The following is a 26,408-nucleotide window of genomic DNA, read 5'->3' as shown; positions in this document are numbered from 1 at the left end:
GACGTTCTAGATTTCCTGTCCCACGTGCACCTAGGCAATCGGTTTCGTCACACCAAATGCCGCTGCCCGCCACATCAACATCCACATAAGTCACAAGAGCGTTCTTGCTATTGTTTGTTGTCTGTAAGAGAGCTTAGATTTCTCACGGTGCCAAGACAGTGCTTTCTGACCGGCTCTCGGTGCACACGGGGTGGCTTCTGCTGCACTTTTGCCTCACCTCTGAACTATTATAAGGCAGGTGCCTGGTGCGAAGTGTTTAGCAGCAACCTTCGCACCGAAATCACGTGACCAGCTTCTCGTTTCACGTGAGTTCCCCTTCCTGCAGCCGGCGATCGGTCTTTTTAGTGTTAGCGACGGTAGTGGTACGATCCAGAAACTCCAGCAACCCTTTCCAGCTGGCAGGCTTTCCATCACTGCATTCTTTCTGTTTCGAAAAAAGAGGTTTGGGGGAAATGACCAGCATAGATCGCTGGCTATAGTTGCTTGCCTAATTCTGAGGAGGACATCTGTCTCGAGGAATCGAAGCCCCTCGCATGTGAGTTATTTGTCTCCTCCCACATGCGCCGACATGACAGTCAATTTCGTGCATCGCTCCGAGCTGCAGGGGAAAAGACGGTGCATGTGCATGCTTTACCCCCCGTCCCGCGGTGGCAACTGTTGTCAGCACTGTATGTCCTAAAAGACGGCCGCTGCCAATGGACGGCAAAAGCAGCTTCACGAGGACGGGCAGGGAACGAAGGAATTTAAGATTCAATTCAACATCCGCAATCCACCTGCTTGACCCACAGCAGCCAGTTCGCGAAGGCGGAGGCGTGTCCCGTTTCGAGGGTCTCTGTTAGTCAGACGCTTGGCAATATCGTTCTCTAAAGTACACGGACAAAAGGAGGGTTTTGGCTTACTTATTCTGTTGCTGCACAAACGTTCCACTATGTCGGTCGGAGAGCAGCACTTTTGTTTCTCGCTCGGTCTGGGACCGGTTCCCGGCGCCGTCGACCCCGTGTAGGAATTGCCTCCAGGGCTTGATTTCGGGACTTTAGACGCTCGCAATATGTTTTCTTGTTTGATTATGCGAGACAAACAGTGCCCAGATCTTCCGGCTGCGAGCCGGAAAGCGGGGACTCGTCATTCGCATCATGTTCTGGGAAGGGGGGCGGTAGAACCGCTACCCGCCCCCGTCGGTGGATTGTTTCGGTCCGCACGCGTTGTTTCGGGGCCAATCCCGGTCACGAGAAAGTTGCGTACTAACCCTGTGATCAACGAGTCCCCCAAGCTCCTTATTTTTAAAGCCTTTGAGTACTTCGTGGAACCAAAGTCGACACCTAAGTGTGGGTCGCATGACTCGAGACTGACACTAGCGCAGCGCTGTCTGTACCCCAGGACAAGGCGTGCGCAATGCAGATGCGAAGACAGCGAGTCGGGTCAGCGGCAAGAAGCGAGATTTTCTTCAGTGTTATCGATTTGCCTTGCCACTCGGCTTATTATTTGGTGCTTCTTCTTAGTCTGTGTTGTCTCGGCATCCGACTTGCCACCGTCCTCATCGGCATCGCATCGGCGGGGACTAGAGAGGCGTGATGTCAAGGGTAATCTACATTCAGATGAGAAGCGTTTTCCAGGATCCAAAAAAGTGGATGTTGTTCCCGGCGCTCCGCCTTCTTCCGGCTCCGAAGGACACCAGCAACTAGCACCAGAAGCTTCAGACGTTTCCGGGGAGGGGGCGCGAGAGCGTGTACAGAACGAAAGTTCCAGAGATATTCCGTCATCCATTGGTACGCCTGGTCCTTCAGAGGGAGCCGATGGAGTTTCCTTGGATGGCACGAATCTTCCAAAGGATGCACTGCTGAGCACGAAGAACGGCAGTGCTGCGGCTGGTGTCTCTGCGGTTGACACGAGCGGGACTCCTGCACAGACCCATGGCTCTGTGATTTCGTCCAGCGATCTGGGGCGGGACCAGGAAGGAATTTTTTGGCAGCAGGGAGAGGAAACTTCCGAGACAAACAACGGTTCACCACTCGCCGGATCGGATGTGGAGGTCGGTCCGTCATCTCGAGAAGCGACAGGCAGTGGTCCTGCATTCGCTGGCAACAAAGAGGAGACCGGACCCCCCCTCGAGGACCGAAAGGGTCCGGGGGAATCAGGACAGACACGCCTGGATGCCGTAGATTCTTCAAGCTCGACTCTGCCCCACGGTCAGGAAAAAAACGTCACTGGAGACGTGGCAGCGAGCGGGGGACTGAGCAGAGATGAGAGTGGCGGCTCTAGTGGACTTTCGAGAGGCGGAAGATTTTCCCGCTATGCGGGCGACTTGGTGCTAAAAAGGTCTGCATCACTGGATGGTGAGACCAAAGGAGAGTGGCGCCCAGTCCGGCACGAAGGAAAGGGAACAGGGCTTCCCCCGTATGCGGGCAGTGGAGGAAACGACCACCATGACAGCCCCCCGTCAGACACAGGTAAGCAACCCATAGTCGGGGGTGGCTAGCCTTGAAGTACACTTTTCTTTTCGGGCAGAGGTCATGTGAATAGGGACCGAGAAGCAGAGTCTTCGTTCTCGCTCTCGAGGGCCCACTTTCAGAAAGCTAGGGGCACTGCTGCGCACAGACTGCCACCAAAGAGGGAGACGCCAGGAAAGGGCAGCTTTTGAACGGCACGTAGTTAATGATGTTTCCATGTCGCTGGCTTCGGCAACAACAGCTGAGGCATCTGCAAGGTGAGAAAGCAGGTAAGTCGCTGGCGTCTCCTCCAGATCGTTTCTTCAGCCGAACTGAATGCCCTACTGCCACCGAAGTAAGACGTGCATAGCGTGGTTTTCGTGCCGTCTCGGTGGTCTACCCGATATGTCAGCTCAGCTCACGCAAGGCCGAAAACAGAATATGGTGAGGTAACCGTTGTGTCGAAGTGTGGAAAATTCTTCGGGATGCTGGAGTCGTGAACACCCTGCTTTCTCTGCGAGCCACAACGATTGTGTAAGACGCTTCTGGTTCAGTGGTGCCTCTGTTGTGTGTTGAGTTCCTTGTTCCTTCCCCGTCAGGCGCTGCGGCTCTCTTTGCACCAGCCCTTTATCGCCGCATGTGCCTGAAGGTCCTCGTCCATGACGAATCTGCGCGGTTATTCGCCGTACTTTTGCTCCATCATCTCGAATGGCCAACGTTCACAAAGTACCGTCTGGGAACTGCTATGTTTATCAACAACCTCCGGAGGAAAGCTTCGAGTTTCGACGAACACCGGGACCCGCAGTATGCCTTCTTGGATTGGTGTCCGCTCCACAAAATCGCAACGAGAGGTGTAAGAGCACGCTACGTGTGCGAGAGATAGTCGACGCGAGAACGCGGGTCTTCTTTTCGGGGGCCGAGAGACCCAATAGCCACAAAAGGCGGCAGTTTCAAACGACTTGTTTCTCAGTCTCCCGTAGCGTGTGACCGTTCTCTCTGCCGCTGTCTCCTCCTATTTTCCACGTTACGTCCTTCCGCAGTTTGGCTTCGACGCCTTCACCAACCCGGTTTGGAGTTCCCATGTGTTCCGGTCCTGTGTGTCCCGGTGTGCACCTCGCAGTTGAGCTATCTTCGGACTCGCGTCCACCGGCGCTCCGACCTCCGGATGATTAAGCGGGAGCTGATGACCTCGAGTCGAGAGTTCAGTTACAGTCTACGTCACTTGCCTGCGGTGCGGAAGCAAGTGAGCTCCCGCACGGGCTTGTTTCAGGCGCTACTCGTCACCTGGGACCTTTTTGCGACGTCCATTGTGAAGTTCAAGCTTTTCGAAGTCGAGGACCCATCGGCACTCACGACGCTTGGCCAACAGTCGCGCTACTTCATGGATCTCGCCAAGCACGTACTTGATCTGTGGTTCAGCGAACGGGCGTTCTTCGTCCCCCTGATGTGGGCCTATGGAAGCTTCGCACCCGTCGTCAATGATGCCCCGTTCCGCCGGTGAGTCTGCGAACAGTGCCGGGGAGGGAGGAGAAGGAGGGTGCAGTTTTGTACATCTTGCTTGACTTGAAAGTCCATCCGCGGTCCTTACCTTTTGGGATTCTGCACGCTTTGCCACGATTGTCTGTCGTTTTCCAGTTTCCTCTCCTCATACGCCTCGTTTTTCGGGGTCCTGGTGTCTCCGTGTGTTTTTTCGCAGGCCGCAGCAGAGCACGAGTATTCTACTGATGGACGGCATGCGTGACTATCTTTTTGGGGAGCGTCCACACCATCAAATGGGGGCAGGGATGCTGTATACGAGCCGTCAGCTGGACGCTCTTCGCTGGCTGGAGAACCACGTGAAGGATGCCGTTTACCATAAGCTTCGAAAGGCGTTGCGTCGCTTCCAGGGATTCCCGATGGTGTCTTCATCGTCGACATTGTTTGACCGGGAGCGCCGTTCGCCGTTCGTTTCGGAGAACGTGCCGTTTGTCGATCATTTTCCGGCGCTTTTCCGGGACAAACGTCTCCCGACGGTCCAAGTCACGGGGTACTTCCTGCGAGGCGAGCGGGGGGACGAAGTAAAGGCGGGGGTTTTCGGCGACAATATCGCAGACGAACGCATGGAAGAGTTGATGGCGGGTCTTCCGGCCCACAGCGCTCTGCTCCAGCTGACCATGGTTGACGCATGGGCGTGGACTAGATGCGACGACTACGAAGACGCCTCACACGGAGACGGGGGGGCGCATCGGAACCACACTGCCTTGACCGGGCAGAGCTGGGCACCGTGTCCAAAGGGGTCTCAGGACTTCGCAGTGCCTCTTGGGCGCTACCTTCCTGTCAGCACAGCTTCGCAGCTCCTCAACATCGAGCTGAGGTGGGATCCGTCGCTGCTGAATGCAGCGGGGCGAACAGTAATTCTCCTGAACGACATCGTCGACCTTGACAGCGCCAGCGTGCAGAGTGCAGAAGCGGATCCGGCGACGGACTTGGATATCCACGCAGTGCTGCTTCTTCCTGTTCAAGACTTCACCAGCACTGAAGACGTGCGGCGCGATGTCGTTCGCCTAGTCTCTTGCCACACACCCTGCCATCTGTATGCCAAATCGTCGCAACCGAGCGGGATACTCGACCCGTCGCGCGTCAAGATTCTCGGGACGGCTCGGTGGGTCGGCAGCGATCAGCCACGGCTCCTGTTGGGGGAGTTCGGCCGCGGGATCTCGTCGCAAGGCGTCCAAGGATCTCTCGACCTGCTCGAAAAGGGACACATTCTCGTCCACATTTCAATCACCGGTGTTGCCAGAGCGCCCCGGAAGCCCGAGGACGCAACCTCAGACAAAAGCCCCCAGGCAGCGGCTGCGGCGGACGGAGCAAGCCCAGGTTCAGCGAACGGGCAAGGCAACGGGAAAAGCACGCCGCGAGACAGGCATGGCGTTTCTGGTGGAGGCGGCGAAGCTGGACTGGGAGCGCACCCCGCGACTGGCTGGGGTATCACAGCGAAAGAGGCCTTCCGCAGGCTGATGCGCCGCACGCATGGAGGGCCCGCTCGCGTTGTGTATATACAACTGTCTGCCGAGGAGTTGCGAAAGGTAAGTTCCCAGGTGGAAAAATAGGGACCAGAGAAGCGTTTTCCCGGCGACTTAGGCGTCAGTGGTTCGCATCTGTTCTAATGGTGGATGAGGCAATTGAGTCTGTTGAGGAATCGATTCTGTGTTGGGTTGAAAGTGACACGTCGTTGTTTTCTCTTTGTGTGTGGCGCGTCGCGAAGAGAGGGGTAGTTGGCTGGCAAGAACCCAAAATGTTTGGGATATGGTCTCTGTGTACTATGTGTGCCCAGGCCAAGGTGGACAAGAAGAAACAGCGCCGTGGAGGTCGCATCCCGTGGGTTGCTGTGGCCATCTCGAACATGTGTGTAGTTTTTTTCTTTCTGATAATCTTCATGTATCTCCAGTGGCGTAGACATGTGGACTTGCCCTGGTGGCTCAAATGTGTGTGTACGAGTGCGGCTCCGTGGGTGGAGGAAGACGATTCTTCGGAGGCTGCCGACAGCGACAACCCCGTAGAGTCGTGCGACACTTGTGAAGATTCTTCTTCAGAGGACGATCGCTCTTACTCGTCAGCAGTGGATCCGGACGGTTTCGCGAAATACAGGAGAGAACGGTCCGCGTCCATCGGTTCCTGTGGCTTAGCAGGCAGCGATCTATCCAGGGCGAGCCGCTACCCGACCGCGGCGTCCGTGCCCCGGAAAGGGGGGTCTGGCCCGTACGATTCTTATTTTCAGTCGCCTCTTTCGCTTGCTCCGTTTGTGACGGAGCTCTCTTCTACGTCGGCGGCACTGCGGGATTTCTCGGGGAACGTAGGAATGCCTTTGGGCACCTGGTCTGGCAGCGCGTATCGCTCGCCGCTCTGTATGCTGTACAGGACCCAGCTCCCCCATCTGGAGTGGGCGATGCGCGAGCGAGGAAGTGCACACGCTTCGTTTCCCAGACTCCCGTCCACTTCTTTGTACGCCAGAGGTGGCTACGGCGGTCGGCATATGAGTACCGAATTCTGGTGGCCATCTTGGAATAAAGCGGTCCGCAGCAACACGGCTGGCGGGAAAATTGAGGGGGGGCGCCGGCCTGCTAACACATTTCCAGGCACTCTTGAGGACGGGGACGAAACAGACGATGCGGGCACACCCGAACAAGTAGAAAACGATCTGTGTTCGGGGGCTGGAGAGGAGAGGCTAGAGAAAGAGAGGGCAGAGAAGGTCAAGGATGAGGAGGGGGAGAAAGTAGAGACGGAGGAGATGGAGGAGAAGCACGGAACTGCGGAGGGATGCGACTATGAACTCGTCGTGAGATTTGTGGACTCTCGCGAACGCAGGAGCTCGTGGGTATAATGCCACGTGGGCAGCGTCCTGCACATCGCCTGGCGTGCTTTCGGAAATGTGTTTGTTTGGGATTCGATGGATACTGACTGCGTATAAAGATGATGTTTGTCGAGTCAAAGTATCCTTTGTCAGGCGGCGTAGACGGGTCGCGCGAGTGTGCGAAAGAATGGGTTTTGAGGAAGCAGGGAAACGGGGGGTAGAGTGGTAACATTCCTATGGTAGCAGCTGCTAGATCCATAAGTGGATGTACTCCCGGTCTGTGCGATTTGCTGTCGGTTGTCTGGAGTGTCATTTGCAATCGTATGGCCGGGACGTATTGCTCATTTTGTGTATTATTTATTGGCCAACTAGGATACACCTCTCGTGAGGTGGTCTCGGCCAACAGAGATCCTTGTACTTTTGTATCGAGATATCTCCTCAAAATTGGAGGTCTAGGCATGCGTTTAGATGCATGTACGCGGCGGCTGTCCCTTCATACATTATAGTGCTGCAGAGAAGACAGCTGTGAAGCCGACGTCACTGCAGCTGATCGCGTTGAGCACAGTTTGAAGCTCTGTGTGGTAATCATTTCAATACCAGTAAAACAAATCTGAGAAGCGATGTTCATCTGTGGGGAAACACCCTTTTCGGTGGAGAGATGAAACGGTTTTTCATCATTGTTTTTGCAGCGTGTACATTTTGGCGGGTGGCGGTGATGGCTGAATTCCGTCATCTTTCATGGGTTACCGTGGCACACCGCTGACGCCCTTATCCTTGTTGCCTGCCTTGTAAATGATTCTTTCCGTGATGGTAGTGAATGCATTTCTTAGTGTCAAGTAGGGGTGGGTGTGAGTCTGTTGCGTCAGCAGAATCATGCAGGGTTTCCGGTATAATCCTTGTCTATTCGTCGTCGTCTCCCAGGTGGCTGGCCCCCATGTCTATCCACCTTCATCCTTTGATATGCCATCAGTTGTTCCACTTTTTCTGGAGAGGTACTTTGTGTCCCGCACCCAGAAAAAAGTGGCTTTGGTTCACTAAGCTCGAATATGAAATCATGAGTTGCTTGTTCCTGAGCATATGTAGGATTTTTGTGATCTGGGTCCCTGCCGGGGGGGAGGGGGGCAGTTCATCGCCCAGGTGAAAAAATCTCTGGTGGTAAAAGGTTGAACTTGAGTGGCTGCAGTTGCGGTCGTTCAGCTCGGTATTTCTGTTGGTGCCTCTATGAACTCAGTCCATGTTCCTCACCTCAAAGAAATTAAATTCTTATAAGACAGGACGTGTCACTACGTCGCGAATGCTGGTCACCGATTTGCCTCCAATGCGGCACAAGCACAGCAGAGTAGCCACGTAGGTATATGTACAGCAGCAACAGATTTCCACGGGGAGTTGCAGGGTATCAGCAGAGGAATGGTCCTTCACAACACAAAGCGCTCTACTGCCCATCCACAGCTATCTTTCCTTGGAGGACGTCCGCCCCAAAGTACTGGTGGGACGGGAGAGTTTCACGTTACAAAGCGACAAACGCCTTCTTAGTCAGGAGATGTGTGGATGCGGGTCCCCGTGTTCCATGAAACGAGGCCGAGCGAGCGCCTTAAGAGCACCAAAAATGCAGGTGGTGTACTTGGTTGAACTCTGGTGCATCAACTGAGGAAGTTCATCTCTTGGAGGATCCAGATCATTTAGAATGCAGCCTCCAAAATCGAGTTTTTTCTTCTACACAAATGGCAAGAGGGGAAGCTTAATCAGTCGTATACAGGACCAGAAAGCAGGACTAGAATGCAGCAGCGAAGGTGAGAAGTGTTGCCGTAACGACACCTTAAAGTGTGCGCCAGTCTCCGTGCCGCATTCTGGAAGTTTCTCGACAAGACGGAAGGCTCGAGACACTAGAATTCGCATGTGCACGCGATTAGACATCATCCCTCCTGATTCGAGGGCCGTCAGCCGCATGCGTCACTGCAGTGGGGCGGGAATATACCTTTCTCCTCTCGTCATTTAGCTCGTATGCGCTATCTTTTCCCTGGTAGTATGCCAGTGCAGAATGGTTATTCCCGGTAGATTCGTTTAGAGTTATGTAGCGCCTTCAGGGAAATTCTAGGTATCCCTGAATACCTCTCCTCATTTACCTGTCTGGGGTATCCGGTAGTCTCTCAGTGAGACTTGTTCCCTTTAGCCTCATCTGAAGCAAACCGCTCGAGGGATCTTCTGAGTGTTTGGTGTACAACGCGTGTGGTAGTTTTCCACCTCATCTACGAAGTGAATCTGTCACTTTGTGTCTATCGCCACCTGCTACTTCCTTGGGTATTGCACACACATTCGTTAAGATTGGTGAGCGAAGCCTGTCACCACGCTTATCCGAAACTCGCAGATGAGTACGCTGAGGTGACAGGCCTTTGGTCTATCAATAACAGTCGGTGTAGCTTTTTAAAAACTGAGTCGCGAAACGCTTCTCTAGAGCAGGGTTCAAGAAGACCAGGCGAAGTCTGCTTCCTACGAAGAGAAAAAGGGAACTGGGTATGCGGTTCCTTAACGTTTGACTTGGCGATTCACGTTCTTCTTCGTCAAATTCCCTGAATTCAGTTTCCAGGATCTTTCATGTGCAATATTGATAGCAACACGGCAATCGAGTTTCAACGTTTTCGTTCGTAATCGCGTTGCCGGGTTTCGTGTTGAATGCATCTGGGGGCCGCGGCGGTTAAGAGCAGCCTTGCCGCCAGTCTGCTCGTTCCAGTGAACCACCAGCTGGATTTCCTTGTTCGTCAGTGAAACGTTTCCTTCGTCCCTGTCTACTGTTAGCTGTGCAAAAGTGCTCTCTTCTTCATTTGGAAACGGTTCTCAGTCCCTATTGATTTTACTTCCCCCAATCGAAATAACGGTGGCGCAACGCTTAGCTCGTTACCCCCGACGGCTTCGCGGTGGTTGTGGTATTTCTGGAATAGGAAGGGGTTTGCCCACTGGGGTTCTAGGGTATCGCTCAGGGTTTCTCTATTCGGGTTATTTCAGGGAGCCACCGTTTTCCTGTATTTGTGAGAGATGTTGTGGCGGAGTCAACGCTGTGGTGTATTTCTAACGCGTGACAGTGAGCTCTGCGCGTGGACAGGTGATCCGTGGGGGTTGGTCCGAGGAGAGAGATTTTGCATGTAGAGACGGTGCTTCTGTTATCTTCTTAGGAAAAACCGTATTCTTGAGCGGTCTGATATAAGCTTCTCCTTTGCGTTTAAAAGGAACATCAAGGCCGCATGCATCTGCTGGCCACTTTCCAAAGAAGCGTGACTGGGGTAAACTCTGTGGCTCTTTGTTCGCTTCGAAAGTCCAGTATACCAAAACACATACATTTGTCGGACAGTTTCAACATGTGACGCAGAGGGATTGCCTGTCCTTTCCGCACGCAATAGAACCAGTACGTCTTAGGCCACCTGTGTGGTTGAGTTCCGTAGACCATCGTGGCACCCTCGCCGCGCGCTTCCCAACATCCGTAGGCTGGCCTCTCTGTTTACTATGTCTTTCCACAGCGCTGAGGTTTGGCCATGGCTCGACCGGCAGCCTGGTCTCAAGCGCAGTATCCGAGTGAGAAGCTCTTGGCGGAGATCCAGGGACCGGGCAGGGGTACTGCCACGGGGACTGACTGCGTTTTACGATTCTGCTGAAAGGCTTTTCTCTGTCGTACCACCACACCGCAACTTTTAAACACCGTACCTTCTCATCAGCTTCTCCGGGGACGGCGCTGTAGTACCTCCTGTTCTTGGATTCGACAGGTAGCGTCCACATGCCGCGGGTTTCGCAGGGAGGTGGGCCTGGCGCAGACGCCAGCTGTCCGAGCTCGCTGACGAGCTTTGCAAAAGGCGAGGCAGGTTCTGAGCGGACCCTTGCCCCGGATTTCGAGGGGAAGTCGGCGCTGCGCTCGTCGTCCTGCGGGCGTGGTCTGCAGGAGCGACAGGATGCGCCATGGCTGTCACTCGTTCGTCCCAGTCACGTGAGTCCTTTTCTTCTTGATGAACGGTTCCAGAACGTCGACGTTCCATGTTACGAGCTTTCGAGCTCTCCAAAGTCTTCTCTGGCGCAGACTCCAGGGGGGGTTCAGAGCATCGGTACTGGCCTTCTTCGCCACCCATCTGACTCGCGGGACGGGCCCCACGATGAGGTATTGGAGTCTATCATCAACGCCAGATGCTTCGTGGGCGTCAACATGAGCGCTGTTGCGTGCACAGCCTCCCAGGCAGAAGCCTTTTCTCGGAGGGGCGCAGCGGCCGGCGCCGCCCGGGTTTCTCTGCGCCGCGTCCCCGGCGTGTCTAAACTCGCCGTGGAGGACGACCAAGATGACATCGTAGACACCGAGGAAAAAGCCGGAGGCTCCTCTCGACATGAGTCGGAAACGAGCCCCGGGTGTTCCTCTACGTTGAAGAAGGACGCGGCTGCTGACCGGCCACTGGCTGCAGGAAAGTCGAGGCGCGAGATTTCTGCGAAGTGTCTGCTGCTGCCGTTTTTCTCCGCGTCCGTCGACTTGGCTTCGCGTGCCATCATCCACATCTACACTTCAGCCGCTAAAGGCTCCACGGGGGCGTCGACCCACGAGGCGGAGGGCCGAGACCCTGGCCAGAATATCTTTATGTGGATCGAACGGAAGAGCATGAAGCTTGCTTTTGTCCGGTCAAAGGCGTACGGCGACTTTCGGACATGGTACTGCGCTGGTACCCCAGGTTCGGAATGTTCGGACTGCGCGTCTCTGGGTGCGAAGTCTCCCCTGAGCACCGGTCAGCGGATGCACCTGTCGATGCCGGAAATCATACCTCCTGTGGTGAAGACCTCTTTCGGCGGCTTCGGAGCCGGGCGAGTCCGAGCAGGTCCACCGCACCAGTGGACCTGGAAAGGTGAGAAGGTGATGATGCCGCTGCCTCCGAAGGAGCTTCTTGCCCCCAGAAACCACTGGCGACGAGCCGGAACCGACGATGGCCGACTCGAAGGGTGGACGGAGGAGCAACTCGAAGTTCGCGTGGTGGTGCGCCGGCGGCCTGCCGCGGGGATCCGCGGATGTGTACGGCGCATGTCGAAGAAAGTCACCTTTTCTCTGGACACGGCCGACAAATTCTCGAGAGACGGGGACGAGGATGACAAACAGTCGTTGGCCGGATCCGTGTCGACTCCGGCCTCCGACTGCACGACAGGCCACCTCCTGGGAGGCGATGGGAGCGTCCTGCGAACGGGACGCGAGTGGCGAGAAGACGGAAGACTCTCAAGACGGTCCTCCTCCGCAGCGGACGAACACGGACGCCGCTCATCACGGAGCATGTCTCGCAACAGCGACACCAGCCAAGACGGCACACTCTCCTCGAGCTCCCGCCAAGGCCGGCCCCGAAACGGGTCCCGCCGGAGGCGAGGCCTTTCACCGCTCCCTCTTTTGTTGGATTTGCTCGGCGAAGACGAGCCGCTGTTGTCGCGAGTCGTCTTAGAGCCCCAGCTCGATGGGAACGAAGCGGCCGGCTCGCGCCCGAACCCGGGAGCGGGAGGTTCCGGCTGGGACGGAGATATTTCGCTGGCGGCCGGGTCGACTCCAGGGGGGCCTTCGTGTGTCTCTAGAGGTTTGTACCATCCCCTGGACCGGCCGGAGACTCTGTTTCCCCAGGCTCGTGCGCGCCATTTGCGTCGCCAGTTCTGTCGGCACCGGTCAGCCCCCGGCGGAAGCCCGCTGTCGTGGCCTGCATTGAGTGGAGAGTTTTCCAAGTGCCCTGGGATGTTGCTGCCGCTCTCAGCTGCGACTCCGCAGGCGCAGCCGGGTGTGAGGACGGCCCCTACCTCGTGCTCCAGCAGCGACAGTGCCTGGGGCGTCGCTGAAAACGTGGTAAGTGGGAGCGAGACTGTTTCTTTACAGCTGGACGCCGTCCTCGGTCCGCGCACGGGAAGAAAGAGGCACTCGCTGCCGGTGTGGAAGCAGCGGGCGGACCCTGCGCCGAAAGGACCCTTCGAGAACCGGCCAAGTCGCCTCTCCAGATTTCTGTCTCACTGGAAGCTGTCTTCGGTGACCACAATGAGTTTGGAAGAGCCGGATCCGCCGCCGGCGTCGGCTGCCGGCCTTAAGTGTGGTTTGATGGAGGCCGATCTGTCAGGCCGGCAAGTGATGGAACTCTCCGACATCCTCAGTAGGAACCGAGGGGCGGAGAGTGGCACCGGGACAGGCGGAGGCAACCGCCGGACACATATTCAGCTTGGAGGTTTGTCGGAGCGCGAAGCCGAGACAGATGGAGAGTGGAGACGATTCTCGGAAGAAGCAAGTACGACGCCGAGAACCCGGGAAGGATCGGAGAGCACCGTGTCTCGCGCGCCACGGCACGGAGGGGGCACCGACACAAGTGTTGGGGCGGCCACCGTTGACGTCGAGCGGCTGTCCAGTGATGGCAGGAATGTCGCTCTGTGTGAAGCGTCACAGAAGTCTTGCAAGGGAGTCGCTGTCAGTGCTGGTTCTGACAATGTAACCGCGAGGCGGGGCAGACGCAGTAGAGTGGCGAAGGACGGTGAACTGGAAAGCCAACCTGATCCGCCGAAGCTGGAAGAACCAGACACAGCCGTGATAGAGGCTTCAGAGTGTGCTGGACCCAAGACAGCCACCGACAGGCGAGAGTCGGCCAGAAAGAAAGGCTCGCTGTTGGATAACGCCCGGGCCGCCGGAGGGGTTATGCGGAAATTTATGTCACTACTGAAGAAAGAGAGACGAAATACAAGTCGAGCGTAGAACCCGTGGAATACCTGCAACCAGGGTTGCGGCTGCATTGTTTTGCCATATGAGGGCGATGAGCCCCGTCAATCAGCCTTCTGCAGAATTGTTTTCTACTGCCCATGGGACGAGGTCTTGGTCTGTCAATGCGGTGATAGACAAGCCGCCATCGTCTGCGCTTGTTAGTTCTCTGAGTCTGGTGAGTAAGAGCGATGGTACGATGCTGAAGGCTAACGAGCTGAAAAACTTATTACACTGGAATATGGTAGCAGGTTCGATACGCAAGTGACGAGTACCTCTCAGTGACGAGCTATGACAAACAACCGGCAAGGGGGACGCTTGAGGGTCAATCAGTCTGGCTACACAATGGAAAGCTGGCGACGCTCTCTGGTACCCGTCAAAGACGTGACCAGTCGGGCGGATTTGCTCGTTCAACCTGGAACGTCGTTTCATTGGCATGGTATTATCGTGTCATCGTGCTGCTGGGGTTGTCTAGTCGCCTGCTTTGGCGGCTCCTTTTTAGTTTCGGTGCTTCTTAGTGTGGCACCTACAGGGCAGATTGGGGAAGTCGAGCAGAGGTGCGATAAGTAAGGGAAGATACACTCAGCGAATGCTGAATTTCCAATGATGTGCAAATTAGTGAATTCCCACAAGCGCAAAGTTTTCTTTTTATTGATTGGTGAATGTTCAAGTGCATGATGAACAAGTTGCTTTGAATGGATTCACTTGTGAAGGCTCGTTCTCCGTCACTGTTTTCCCCTACAACCGGCTCTCTTTGGCAAAGTGGGGATGTTGAGGGGCTTGTCCGTGTCAATACATGGATCTAGCCAGGCTGTGAATGAATTAGGACTGTGCGGAAAACGTGTCGAGTGTCATTCGGCTTCTGACAGTCCTTCTTGGTGTCAAGAGTTTTTCTTGAGTGGACCACACAGAGGTACTCTGGCGACGATCCGGACAACAACGTTCAGAACAAGAAGCGTATGTATTAAAGAAGCGGTTGACAGCGGGAGCAGGAAACCGAAGGCGAAATGCATGGACGAACTCCGTCCTTTTTGAGAATTGCTGTTGCATGAATACAGTGACAAATCGTCTTTCACAGGTTGACGGATTTTTTTTGGCAGCTGTCTGTGTTATGCAAACGCGTAGGGTACCATCAAGAGAACACATAGCTCGTCTACTTCGGGAAAACACCACAACGCACAATGGCGAAATTTGACAAAAAGACCAAACACTACGGCAGACAAGAATGAAAGAACAGTTGGTTTTAAACGTGCGCGTTTCGCTGGTGTTGTTTCTCCTGGAGGAAGACGTAGTGTGTTAACAGACTATGACGGTCTGGTTGCCTATTCGGATCGAACCTAGCGATAGAGAAAGAAAAAATGGATGATTGTATATTCGGTTAATGTACCACCTCCCAACTGGACTGCTTAAGACAGCTAAAAGTGGTGGATTTCAATATCCCACCTCTTCTTGTGTACCTCGGTTGACGCACGGCAACTTCGGTCAGTCAAGAAAACAAATCAGAAAACTAGTCTGCATCACGACAACGAACAGACATTTCAGCTTTTTTGACGCCTTGTCTATTTCTGATGTCCTCGGCGATTTTGAAGTGCCAGCCGTTGCGGATCCACATTTTGATCTTATTCGTGCTTAATATAGACGTCGTATGCTCTGTTCCGCGAACGAGGGAGCGAAAACAGCTTTTTCCTGGTAATGCATGATAACCAGAGTGGACAGTATTACACGAGACAATGATGAGAGGAGGGAGAGCTCGAAGCAAGCGGAAAAGGTCGAAGAAAGTGGAAAGACAACTCGTTTGTGTGGCTGGTACAGCAGCACAATAAATGGTTTTATCTTGTGCGACTTTAAGCACACTCTGACATCTGCAAGGGCAGGGGCCTCGTCATCCTGGATGCTTGATAGCAATTCGCTCACCACAGACACATTCGTATCTACAGCTTACCAGCAGTCTAGTGCTGCCTGCGAAGCTAGAACCAGCCGAAAAAGAAAGGACAGTAGTGTCGTCCTCCCTCGACCAACAGGTGAATCCTACAGACGACAGGAGATTGGTATATCTCGATGTTTTTTGTTTGGTCTGGGAATGTAGATTCCTGCAAAAATTTTAGTAGCCAACATCAAAAGTGGTGTGTCTACAAAGGAACGGGTAACTCTTACAAGCTGGAAGCTGTGAAATATTTCCTCTGTAGAGTATAGCATATCTCGCATGGAAGGCATGCAATCAGTCCGCAACCGAAGGCTGAACCCTGAACAGAAAGGGTGGAACGGTGGAAACGTGCTGCTTTACGTGGGTTGGCAACCGGCGTTGTTGCTTCTCAGGTATTTATTCGAGGTGTTCCTTTATTATACAGAAGCTGGGCATGCATCGTTTTACTGTGTATGCGGTCTTTTTTAGCAACGTGAGCTTTTTTTTCACCAGTCATTCTTTCAGAGGATTGGATGGCCCGGCGATCCAGCGCGACTGCGTTAAGACCAAAAAGATTACGGAACCACCTCTCGTTGATTGTCTCTGCACAGAGTGAATCTTCCTTGACTTGTTCTTTTTGGGTATTCCGTATCCTGTTGGACATGTAGCTTTCCTCTTTGCTACTTGGTGAGGGTCACCTGACAATCTGAGAAGTATTCATAGACACGATGAGTCCGGAGGCTCTGCTTTTTTGCTTACTCACTTGGCGACTTCCCATACAACCACGGCAGAGTTCCCAGTACATGCTCACGATTCATTGAATGTTAAATGGAGTGTCTCTTTTGGTACATGCCTGTCTTGTGTACATTTGCGTTTGACAGGCAAGTTGCTATGGGCCCCCTAACGAGGGAAAATTCTTAATTTTCGTCGGAATTGCCACGAGACAGAAGTAGAACGGGAGTGACGGCCGCGTGTGTAAGAAAAAGGAACGTTCAATTTCAATTCGATTTCACTCTTTGAAAGACTTCGCGAAAACCAGTTTCAGTTTTTTCTCCTCAGGACGCGTCTTAGCAAGTCTTCAAACGTTGGCATCTTGCCGCTGTGTTGAGTTGCAGAGCTTCGTACGTTTGTCTCTTAGGTAGGCCACAGTGAGATGTCAGTGTTCACATGTGCTTTAACGACTGCGTGACACTTTTTTCTTTAAAAAAGTGCTTCCTTTTCAAATGAAAAAAACGTGCCAAAATCACAGGATCATTCACACCATGACCATCTTTGAGTCTTGAGTTCGTTACTTATTCTCAACAGTATGGGAGGAATCGGACCCGAATCTACTGGATGTGCTGCAAAGTCTTGCTGGGAAAAAGTCTTGAGCCTAAGTGTTATATATTCCTCCAGGCGTGTGTTAGTGCCCAAGCAGAAGTTCGACAGTGAGGCGGAGCCTCACCTGTTCTTGCGATCTTTGTCATCTCAACGTGATGTTTTCTGGAAGGGAAGGATCTTGGACCGCGAACAGCATTTCTAATGAGATCCGCTGTCTCGGATTGATTCCAGCAGAGTACCACTCGCTCAGTGAACTACCTGAGTATCTCTTTTCTTCGCACTCGGCCCTCTCTCTCAACAATCAGCTATTGCCCCCTCTGGTGTAAGAGTTGGTCCCCTTCGATCATCTGGCAGAAACACGGTCTTCTGAAGATTCCACCAAATACGGCTTCATACCTTGTGGAACAGGACTGTGCCCTCGTCTCTCTGAAGGAACAAAATGCCCTTTTTCTTTGGGACCAGAAAGCGATCTGCACGCTCACCTGAGGACTCTGGCAGGTTCTTTTGCTTCTCTGTCGGCCCGCTATTTCCGCGTCGAAGTTCATGGTTCTGTGTTAGACATGGGGTGCAAGCAGAGCGTAGCATTCAAAGAGACTCGAAAGGTTGCGATCGAACGCCCTTCTCCTCTCTCCTTTTCTTCTTTTTCTGAAACGCCTGAGAAGCACTCGTGTAGACAGGTCACTGTCTCGCAATCTGAGAAGGACGAACAGAGACAAAGCCTTAACAGAGCAGTTACTTTGCGGGGGATCTCTACTTCTGAAGGTCTTACAGCCTCAGCTGAGTCCCACGAGCACGAATCCTCAGCCCCTCCTTCTCTTGAAGCTCGCTCAAAAGCAACAACCGGTACTGCCCGTAGCTGCTTTGTGTCGGCAAAAACTTTTCGAAGATCAGGTGTGAATTGTTCTGGAGAACAGAAGTTTTCCGAACAGCCACCATGCGAAACGGGTGCATCTCTGTGCAAGTTTCCGAATTCTCGTATGTCTGGCTGTGGAACACAGGCAGCATTTTTTGGAGAAGTGCGGCATATGCCATCATTTTTGGGAACGGTTCAGATGCACAACACGGGAGAGCAGTGCCACTCTGAAACACCGGGACCTGAAAATCAGGCAGAAGAAGGAGGATGTTGCATTTCCAGAATGCAGTCAAACCTCGACACAGACCGTGTGCTGTCACCACATCAGAAAACATGCGAAAATCCGCCGGTGTCCACGAGAAGTCGTGAGGAAGAACCCCAAAATAGCAAGAAAGAAGGCTGTGTCGCGCGGTTTCAGGTGAATTGCGCTGAAGTTTCATGTACCAATCCTGATATCGATGGCGCTTATCCTACACAATCACCATCAAGGGAATTGAAAGAATTTATATCCCTTTACTATTCAGCCAAGCAGAGGCCTGCCGCAGACTCCTGGGCCGTGCGTAAGCCAGGACAGCTTTACAGGGATTTGAACAGAAAATAAGAACGTACAATGCTTGTAGCATATCTATGACCAACCAACAAACGTTTTGTGTTTCCTTCTTTATCCACTGATTGTGAATGAACTTCTAACCTGAACCTTTGCCCCAGTGCACCATCAAACGCTTTTCGTCCCGCTGAGGCAGCCTGGAGACATACTGCGGGTGAATATCTTCTCTTGCCTTGTACTGCGTACTCGCCGATCACTCTTAAAAAAGAGACTATTTGATCCTGTCATAACATTCCCTTTATTTGTCTCTTTCAGGTGCTATTTTCTCTTTCCTCTCTTGCATTTTTGTAATCGTAGTTTGACGTCTTCGGCATGTTCCCTTTTCATGCTCACATGTGAAGACAGCCCCGTTTTGCAATGCGTTTCCCTTCTCCGTGACACCGTGCTCTGTCTCTTTGTTCGATACTTTATCTTGTTTACCCTCGATCACAGGCCACGAATCCTTGAACGACGGAGAGAATAGTACGGACTCTGGAGAACGCGATTCATCAACCTCGAACTTCAGTTTCATCGCTCGTCCTACTCCGTGCCGTCAGCCCTGGGAACGGGACGGCGAAGGCCGATGGAGTCAGGCTGGCGTGCTTCCTCGTGAGAAATTGATTGAGGTTCACCGAACACCCCATTCGCAGCAATCAGCTAGTCAGGGAAGTCTTTCGAGGCATTTTCGTAATCCCGGTCGCTCGGCAGATGCCTGTCCACCGGGTACCGCACTTTTTGGAGTGCCTGGTTCGCGACAACCAGGTAGACAGTTCTTCGCTCTTACTGAACAGAGTCAACGCGCCTGCCGCGCCGTTGCTCTCGTTTCAAAGGCTGAGCAACAGAGGCGTGCGAGTTGTGGGCTGACTGCCGGGAGTTATCATCCGACAGGTTACGTCGCAAAGAGCGATGCTGTAGCCTCGCAGTTTCGACAGTTACGTGCTCAGAAACACACTGCAGCTGGTCCTTCAGACGCGTTTAGCGAAAGTCTCCCGTTCAGTGCAAACCAACGATGGAGTGAAAGAGGACGGATAACACAAGGTCACTACGCGACCAAGTGGAATGGAGAAGATTCTGGCGAGTCAAGGGGTGAAGAGTCGCGCACCCAACGCGTCCGTTTAACGGAAGTTTACTCGGCAATCGCAGATAACCGGCATTATCGGGTATGTCACATGGCGCAAAAACCGGAATACAAATACAGGGAACGTGCCATGGTTGGAGAAACTGCAGTGTCTCTCTACTTGTCTACCGAGAGGTGACCGAGTGAAAGCGAACGGTGTTGACGGGAAATGAGGATGAATGAATGCAGCAGGGATGATGTTTACCGTACACACTAGATGCATGGTCGGCGTCAATTCTGGAGAGTCGCGAGTGGCGCTTAGGAGGATAAATACACACTGGTTTGGAAACTTTTGTCTTGATGTAGAAAGCGTGCCATTGGTAACTGCCCTAGTATTATTTTAGAGACCGCGATCCTGCTACGCTTTTCAACACACACCGCTTTCCTGGATTGTGCCAGCACGCAAAGACCCGGGTTCCCTTGTCAAGTATTCCGCATGGAGGCCCGCGGATGCTAGTGCTTCAGTAACTGAGGTAACTTACCAAATATGTACATCTGGAAGTGCATGCAAGCCCAGCTCTCTCAGTTTTTGCTTTCAAGTAGGCTGCTGCAAGTGAGCCAAGGCCATACATCTAAGGGGCGTACTTGCACAATTACCTCAAGGCGGACGATGCCCGCAAAAACCGGATTGTTTATCATGAAATGAGACATTGACAGTCAGTGTTTTGCACCCGAACTCCCCTCACCAGAAATTGATTATTTTGCCTTCAAAACATATTCCTTGCTGCTTGTTTCTACGTGTATGCCTGCAGAGGCCAGTGTCCCAAACTGGGTCTCAGTGGTCATCCGCGTCGTGTCCGGAGGCAGTGCAGAGAAGTATCGCTGCCCGCCGCGCTGCCAAAAATGCATTTATTGCTCCTCCTTCAACGAATATGGGTCCTATTCTCCAGCCATGTTGCTAGTGGTCTCGTCTTCTTGGTGAAGGGAGAGAGTCGCATGTCTTTTATCTGTCAACAGGAAGAGGAAAGCAACTCAGTTTATCGACGACTGTCTTGTCAGTTTCGCTTCAAATCGTAGGACTCGTTGACTCACACTGCGTATGCGGTCCAACAAGTGGGATAATAGCCTCTCTAATGGATTTGATTGCGTGTGTTTGCGAACTTAACCAACGGCATGCATGGGAAACCATTTCTGGGGATTCAACGAGTGGTTTAAAGTGTGACTGTTTCCGCTTCTCTATCCGTTAGCTTTCGCCTGGTCACGTTCTTGGGAGTTGCACAAGTTTGCGACGCCAACTGTTGAATGTCTCTGCTTATCTCGTCCAGTTTCTCCACGAAATTGTGTGCTGGCTGAAGCACTTTCTGGCTTGATGTTGAAGGTGTTGCATCGTAAACGGTTGCTGGGGGTTGCTGCATCAGTTCGTCCGAAGCTTGATGGAGAACTAAATTCTGAATGCATTCGTCTCAAGAGCTAAGACCCCGAAACCCATTTCCTCGGTGTGCCATATGCTAACATCACTTTTGCGCTTCGTAGTATCCCAAGAGATCTTCACAAGTGCAACGTAGTACGCAGACCCCAGGACATGTTCTCATAGTAGGCGTTTCGCTCGAGCAGAGAGTCGTCCAACATGATCCGGACGCGGCGCGCTGGAGATACAATTCACGTGGATATTTGACTTTTCGCTGCGGCTGAGAGTCAAGTCCGTGCCTAAGAAGATAGTGATACAGATGCAGAGCGTACTCGAAGAATCTGATTTATTCCCATCGGAGGAACTTGCGGGTCTCCTTATTCCAACAACTTCGGGAAAGTTGAGTTCTTGTTTCAAAGCGATACGTCTCTTCAACACTTGCGATACAACCCCCGTCACGACCGCCGTGCTTTTTTCTGCCTCCAGAGAGCCTAGCCCTCCTTCCCCGTTATTTCTCCAGGTGTGTTTAAACGTTCTATTCTGGAGAACCCGATACACCGGCCGAAATTGCACCTGTCAACTTCTGGAAGGAGAATGAAGCTGCGCTCCTGCGTTGTGACCACAGTACCCACAGTCCCGTAGCTTCCCCGTCACTTTCCTGAAGAAAACGCTCAACCGCGTCGGAGAAACACAAGTCTACACTTTCTCTGGTTTCCCAAACCACTCAGAAAAGTGTAATCGTTCAGTTTTTCTGGTGCTACAAAGAGCTGTATCTCTACAGTCTTGACCTGTGACTGCTCTAACCGGTGAAACCGCCAAAGAGAGTTCTGCAGTGCTCAGTAACTCCTGTAAAAGTCTCTCGTTTCGTAGCACAACTTCTCTCATTCTGACCAGGGAGAGGAGTCACCAGCCGTGCAAAACTGTCGTTGTGTCTCTTCTCTGTGGAGAGGCTCCCTTCGTCGAAACGACATATGCTTTTCCTCAGCCTTACCCAGGTCCGGCAGAAATGTGTCAGAGATAGTGTTAGAGCAAAACGGCAAATTCATGCACTGATCAAGTTCTGTGTTGGACACAAGCAACAGTGTCTATGGGCGAACGGGTCTGCGCCTAAACGCCGCAAGCCGTAAAGAAATATACACCCAGCTCTTTTATAGCCAACATGACTGTCGAAGGGCGTGGTGCTCTTGGCCTCAGTAAACAGTTCCCACACTGCATCCGCCTCTGTTTCCAAGAAAAATAGACTAAAGGAAGGCCTGAAATCGTCAGTTTTCAATTTTTCTCCAATTCTGCCAAGCGGCGCTCGAGGTCCAACACCTCTGCATCGAGCTCCTTCTTCCGCTGCAGTTTCTGCACACACGACAGAAACAAGACCGACTCCAAATTATTTTTCTTAAATGTCTGCACTTTTCTTTTCGCCCTTGTAAAAATATTAGACGGAAAAGGTGGCCACTGCCCGTGACCGCGACTGAAGTGTCAACACCTCATCCGGAAAAGAAGCCTTCCAAAGGGAAAAGAGGTGAGGGCCACAGAACTTTTGCAGGCGTCCTACACACCTAGATACACCGCCGCGCAAATACCGGAGGCATTCACGCAACCGGTCAAACGCTTCTTCCATACTTTCGCCCGTGTATGTGTTTCGTTGCACTACAGAGAGAGCTGAAAAAGCGCAGGACTCTATCAAACAGCATTCTTACATGGCGTCGACTTAAATGCTGGAACACTGTAGCTCATCTCCAGGCGCGACAAGAACTCTAACGAAACAACTGCGTTTACTAAGCTCTGCCGCTCGTCGGGAAAACCTTTTCCCCCACATTTCAGGCGGCTCCATTGGTAACCGTAACTTTCGCGTCTCAGCGTCAGCATTAACCCAGTAAGATGCTTTCACCGTTGATCTTCTGTGTGTATTCTCAATTCACTCCTCGAAAACTTTCAACTGCAAGCTCGACAGAGCGTCGGCACACAAAGGAGGACGGCCTACAAGCGTTGTAAACATCTTTCGACTAAAAAATAATACTGGCGTTCAGGTTCAGAACGTGTTGGCCCTAGTCGACCAAAAGTGGAAAAAGCCGAAGCTCGCGTCGCCTGTATATGGCGCAGGTGTGGGGCCAGAACGCATGCAAACGGAGCGAGTACGCAGGTGGAGGAATATGCTGGCCCTCTGAAACGACACCCGAGAAAGCACCGACGCATTTTCGCTCTAGTACCCAGCTGAGGCGGAACACGTGGGCAACAAACATCAAAAACAGGGACCATTCTGGACTTACACCCATCTGTTCTGCGCCGAGTGTCTGGCCGGCGTCCACCTTCTGCTGGAGCGCCTCAATTTCCTTCAGCTTCTTCTTCACGTTCCGTACTCTGCAAGACGCGCGAAAACCACAGAAAATGCATACAAAAACGGCGACTCTGTGCCACACAGGCCGACAGCAGCCTCTGTACACCGTATTTTTCAGAAAGGCGACTCTGGCGCATCTTCCTGGAGATCACAAGTTTAAAGGGAGAGTTACGCGTTTGTTTCCGCCTTTCCCGGCACAGGCACCTCACGAGAAAAAACGCGACCATCTATCATGCACCGCTTGAGAAAGAGTGCCATCACTCGAAGCTAAACTCCAGAACACCGCTCCACGTTTTAAAATGTTTTTCTCCTGTAACAGGCCTCCGCGTCCCTCTCCTCACTTTCCTTCCTGCACGCAAAACCCGCCTGCACCTGAATAAATAGGCATATTTATATATCCATGAACATATATACATATATATATATATATACTCATGCATACGCGTCTACATATAGATACATATACACGTATATCTACATATATTTATACACACATACATATGCATTTCCCAAGGGTTTGGAAGCGAATGAGATTAGAGTGTTTCATAAGACTGATTTTCCATGGGGTCTGTGTTTTCCTCACCTTTTTTTCAAGCTGTCAGTTTCGGAAACGGGTGTATCCTTTTCTTGAACGCCGACACTCAACTTTTGCATGTCTCGACAGAGGTCGTCTGCCTCCCGTGCGTTGGGAGTCTCAGCGTCTCCACATCGCTTCCCCTTGGCTGCTGGCGTCTTTTCTTCCGGAGTCTTTTCTCCATGTTTCTTCTCGCCTTTTCGAGCCGGCGCTCGCTTTCCATTTCCACTTGGAGAGGCTATGCCCGAGTATCCCGGCGGAAAAGCTGAAGGAGAGAAACCCGGAATGTTTCCTGCTCCTGGCACTTGCCTCTCGTTTCGCGACAGCTGCTGCCGCGTCTGGAACGTCCGGCGCTCCTCCTGTGAAAGGCCAGGCAACGCATGCAATGAAGAAACGTGGGGAGGCGACATAGAGATTCCGGGATGGAGAGAGGAACATGCGCGCCACGAGAAAACGCAAAGAAAACGTGTCCTTTTGTTCTTCTTCTCCATCTCGAAGAGAATGAGAATCTTGCACAATCAAGACCCTTTAGTGTCTCGTTCAACTACTCACCTAGGGGACAGAGGCCGCTTTTCTCCTCGAATGATGCATCGATACCAACATTCGACTCTCGTCACTCTCCATAAATATATATATATATATATATATATATAGCGAGAGAGAGTGAATAAATAGATAAATATAGGGAATAAATGTGTATAGAGAGAATGAATATATATATATATATACATATATGGAGAGCGAGAATAAATATATATATATGGAGAGAGAGATGCGCACGTGTATGTTTCCATTGCTGATACATCCGCATGTAAAGAGGACGTGCAGATTTGTATACAAACACACCTACTGTTGTCTATACATACAACTACGACAGACACCGACATACATGCATACACGCATATGTAAACAAAACATAAACACGTGCACGTGGACACAACTATGGCAGGCCCCTACATACGCATCTATTTATTTACATCTAGATATATATATATATATATACGTATATATATATATATATATATAAATGTGTATGCATGTATGAATGTCTATGCGGGTACAAAGGTAACGAGCCCATGTGTTATTATATTTATAGTATATATGTGTATACACGTGCACATGTGTGTAACTTTAAGGCTTTTGTGCATTACCAAGGGGACGTATCCTGCGCGGACACGAATTTCCTTTCTGTAGGTGCCGTCTGGCCTGCGTGATCCAGGAATGATTTTTTCTCCGGTGGTCATGTCCACCAGATATCGCTCGCCCATGTCTGTCCGTTCCTCAACTCGAAGGCTGCCGTCGCTGCGGCTGTCGAGCTCAGGAAACCTCCCCCGCAGGCGCCCGCGCGTCGGGACCTCATCCCGTTCGTCCGGAAACGCCCGCATGTTGTAGATATTGCGAAGAAAGCAAAAGTTGAGGAGGCAACGGAGGAACAGTGCACACGCTGGAAAAGGCGAAAGTGGAAGACAACACGAGCTGGAGAGAGAGAAGTTAAAGGAAATGTTGAAAGAAGCAGAAGAAATGTGGAGGAGCGACAGCAACAGACGCAGACAACAAGGCGCAGCGAAAAATGGCGAAAACCGAGACTGGCGTTCACGATCGGACCGAGACAGGCGACGGACAGAGCAAAGGAGAGAGACACCGCAGAGGATAAAAACAGGTGAAGGAAAGAGAGAAATTACAGGAGGGAAGGAGCAGGAGGAGAGAAATGAAGGAGTGCACAGAGACAGGAGGAAAAAAGGAAGAAGGAAAAAAAGAAGTGGGCGAGTGATGAAAAGGAAGAGCAAGAGAGAAATGAGAAAAATGACGGGAGAGAGATCTGTCAGCCGAAGGTAGGTGTGTGGGGTTGGTAGTCCGCATCTGGGTTTGGGGACGGCTTCCGCAGCATTTGCGACCCCGCTAGGACGGTTGAGGCGCTAAAATCAACTTTCTCAAACAGAACGCGACGGCTTTCAATCACGCGCTGGGCCGACGAAGGCATGCCCTATCGGCTGTCTGGACTCTGCAAGTCGCATGCGTCGAGGAATGCTCTTGAGACAGCTCACAGTCTCCGCCTGCAGAAGGAAGTATCGTGTCCCTCTGTGGCCACGAACAGGCTCTTGCAGCGACTCTGTGAAAGCGGAACTATGCCAGCGTCTGGCCAGAATAAACTCTCGACCGCACGAGGGCGCAGTTCGACCACGGCTTGTCCCGGAAACAACAAGCGCAACCTTCTTGCGGGGGATCCACGCGTCGTTGAAAGAGGAAGCCGCACCTGGGAGACCCGCGACTCCGGAGAGCTCAGAGAACAGACGGAGGAGAATCGAACAACAAAACAAGTCACCGCGAAACACCGGCAGTGCGATTTGCCGCCAAGTCACTCTCCCTACAATCGAATTGACGCGGGAAGTGAACAAGTCTTCTGAGGCATAACTCCGTCTGTCTGAAGTATAGTAACCTACACGTGCAAGTCGGAAGGTGGAGGGAGTCTCAGAGTTCTTCGGTGTACAGACAGGCCGTTCTGAATCGAGTCCTCAGCGCTGAATGCACCGCCGAGTCTCTCGCAATGATTTCCACTTAACCGTAACCCTCCAGTTTCCCTAAAAGGCTTCAGGAAGGCACGAAATGCAGGGTAAGCGGCGAAGAAAAGCAGCGGCAAAACGCTCGGAAGTCTCTCCGTCGGGAAGGCGCTGTCAATCACGTTCTCGCCGGTGGCGCCAGTCAAGAACCCGCTGCTCTCCAATTTGGGCTCGGCGCGAATGCATGCGACTTTGCTCGCAAACGCGCGCAAAGAAGACCGTCGTGTCTCCCTTTTCTCTGCGCATCTGCATGCCCCCCTCGTCCGCGAACGTTCTTTTAACAGGGCAACACGACGATAGGAAAACGACACAAGGACACAGCACGGAAGGGGTTTCC

The 26,408-nt window shown here is 52.4% G+C and overlaps 4 protein-coding genes across 4 annotated transcripts; 3 read left to right on the top strand and 1 right to left on the bottom strand.

The window, feature by feature from the left end:
• The first annotated feature begins 675 nt into the window (after positions 1-675).
• Positions 676-7,973, top strand: TGME49_311765 (hypothetical protein). Its single transcript, XM_018782688.1, has 5 exons — positions 676-2,447; positions 3,026-3,279; positions 3,547-3,923; positions 4,123-5,491; positions 5,740-7,973. Exons 1-5 carry the CDS (start codon positions 1,049-1,051, stop codon positions 6,784-6,786), a joined length of 4,446 nt encoding a protein of 1,481 aa, XP_018635505.1. The 5' UTR covers positions 676-1,048; the 3' UTR covers positions 6,787-7,973.
• Positions 7,974-9,494: 1,521 nt separating this feature from the next.
• On the top strand, positions 9,495-15,459 carry TGME49_311760 (hypothetical protein). The gene has a single exon (XM_002364367.2). It carries the CDS (start codon positions 10,520-10,522, stop codon positions 13,475-13,477), a length of 2,958 nt encoding a protein of 985 aa, XP_002364408.1. The 5' UTR covers positions 9,495-10,519; the 3' UTR covers positions 13,478-15,459.
• Positions 15,460-17,263: 1,804 nt separating this feature from the next.
• TGME49_311755 (plasma membrane protein 62D16) lies at positions 17,264-18,157 on the top strand (the record flags this gene model as incomplete). The annotated part of the gene is made up of 1 exon (XM_018782687.1): positions 17,264-18,157. The coding sequence occupies one exon, from the start codon at positions 17,264-17,266 to the stop codon at positions 18,155-18,157; it is 894 nt and encodes a 297-aa protein (XP_018635506.1).
• Positions 18,158-20,068: 1,911 nt separating this feature from the next.
• On the bottom strand, positions 20,069-26,107 carry TGME49_311750 (mago binding protein). The gene is made up of 4 exons (XM_002364366.2): positions 24,665-26,107; positions 23,523-23,872; positions 22,872-22,962; positions 20,069-21,954 (listed from the first exon to the last, which is right to left on the bottom strand). The coding sequence occupies exons 1-4, from the start codon at positions 24,896-24,898 to the stop codon at positions 21,877-21,879; spliced, it is 753 nt and encodes a 250-aa protein (XP_002364407.1). The 5' UTR covers positions 24,899-26,107; the 3' UTR covers positions 20,069-21,876.
• Between the last annotated feature and the right edge of the window lie 301 nt (positions 26,108-26,408).

This window comes from Toxoplasma gondii, chromosome XI (genome assembly GCF_000006565.2).
Source record: "Toxoplasma gondii ME49 chromosome XI, whole genome shotgun sequence".
NCBI lineage: Eukaryota > Apicomplexa > Conoidasida > Eucoccidiorida > Sarcocystidae > Toxoplasma > Toxoplasma gondii.
The sequence above is the reverse complement of the archived record's forward strand: the minus strand, read 5'-3'. Positions and strand labels throughout refer to the sequence as shown.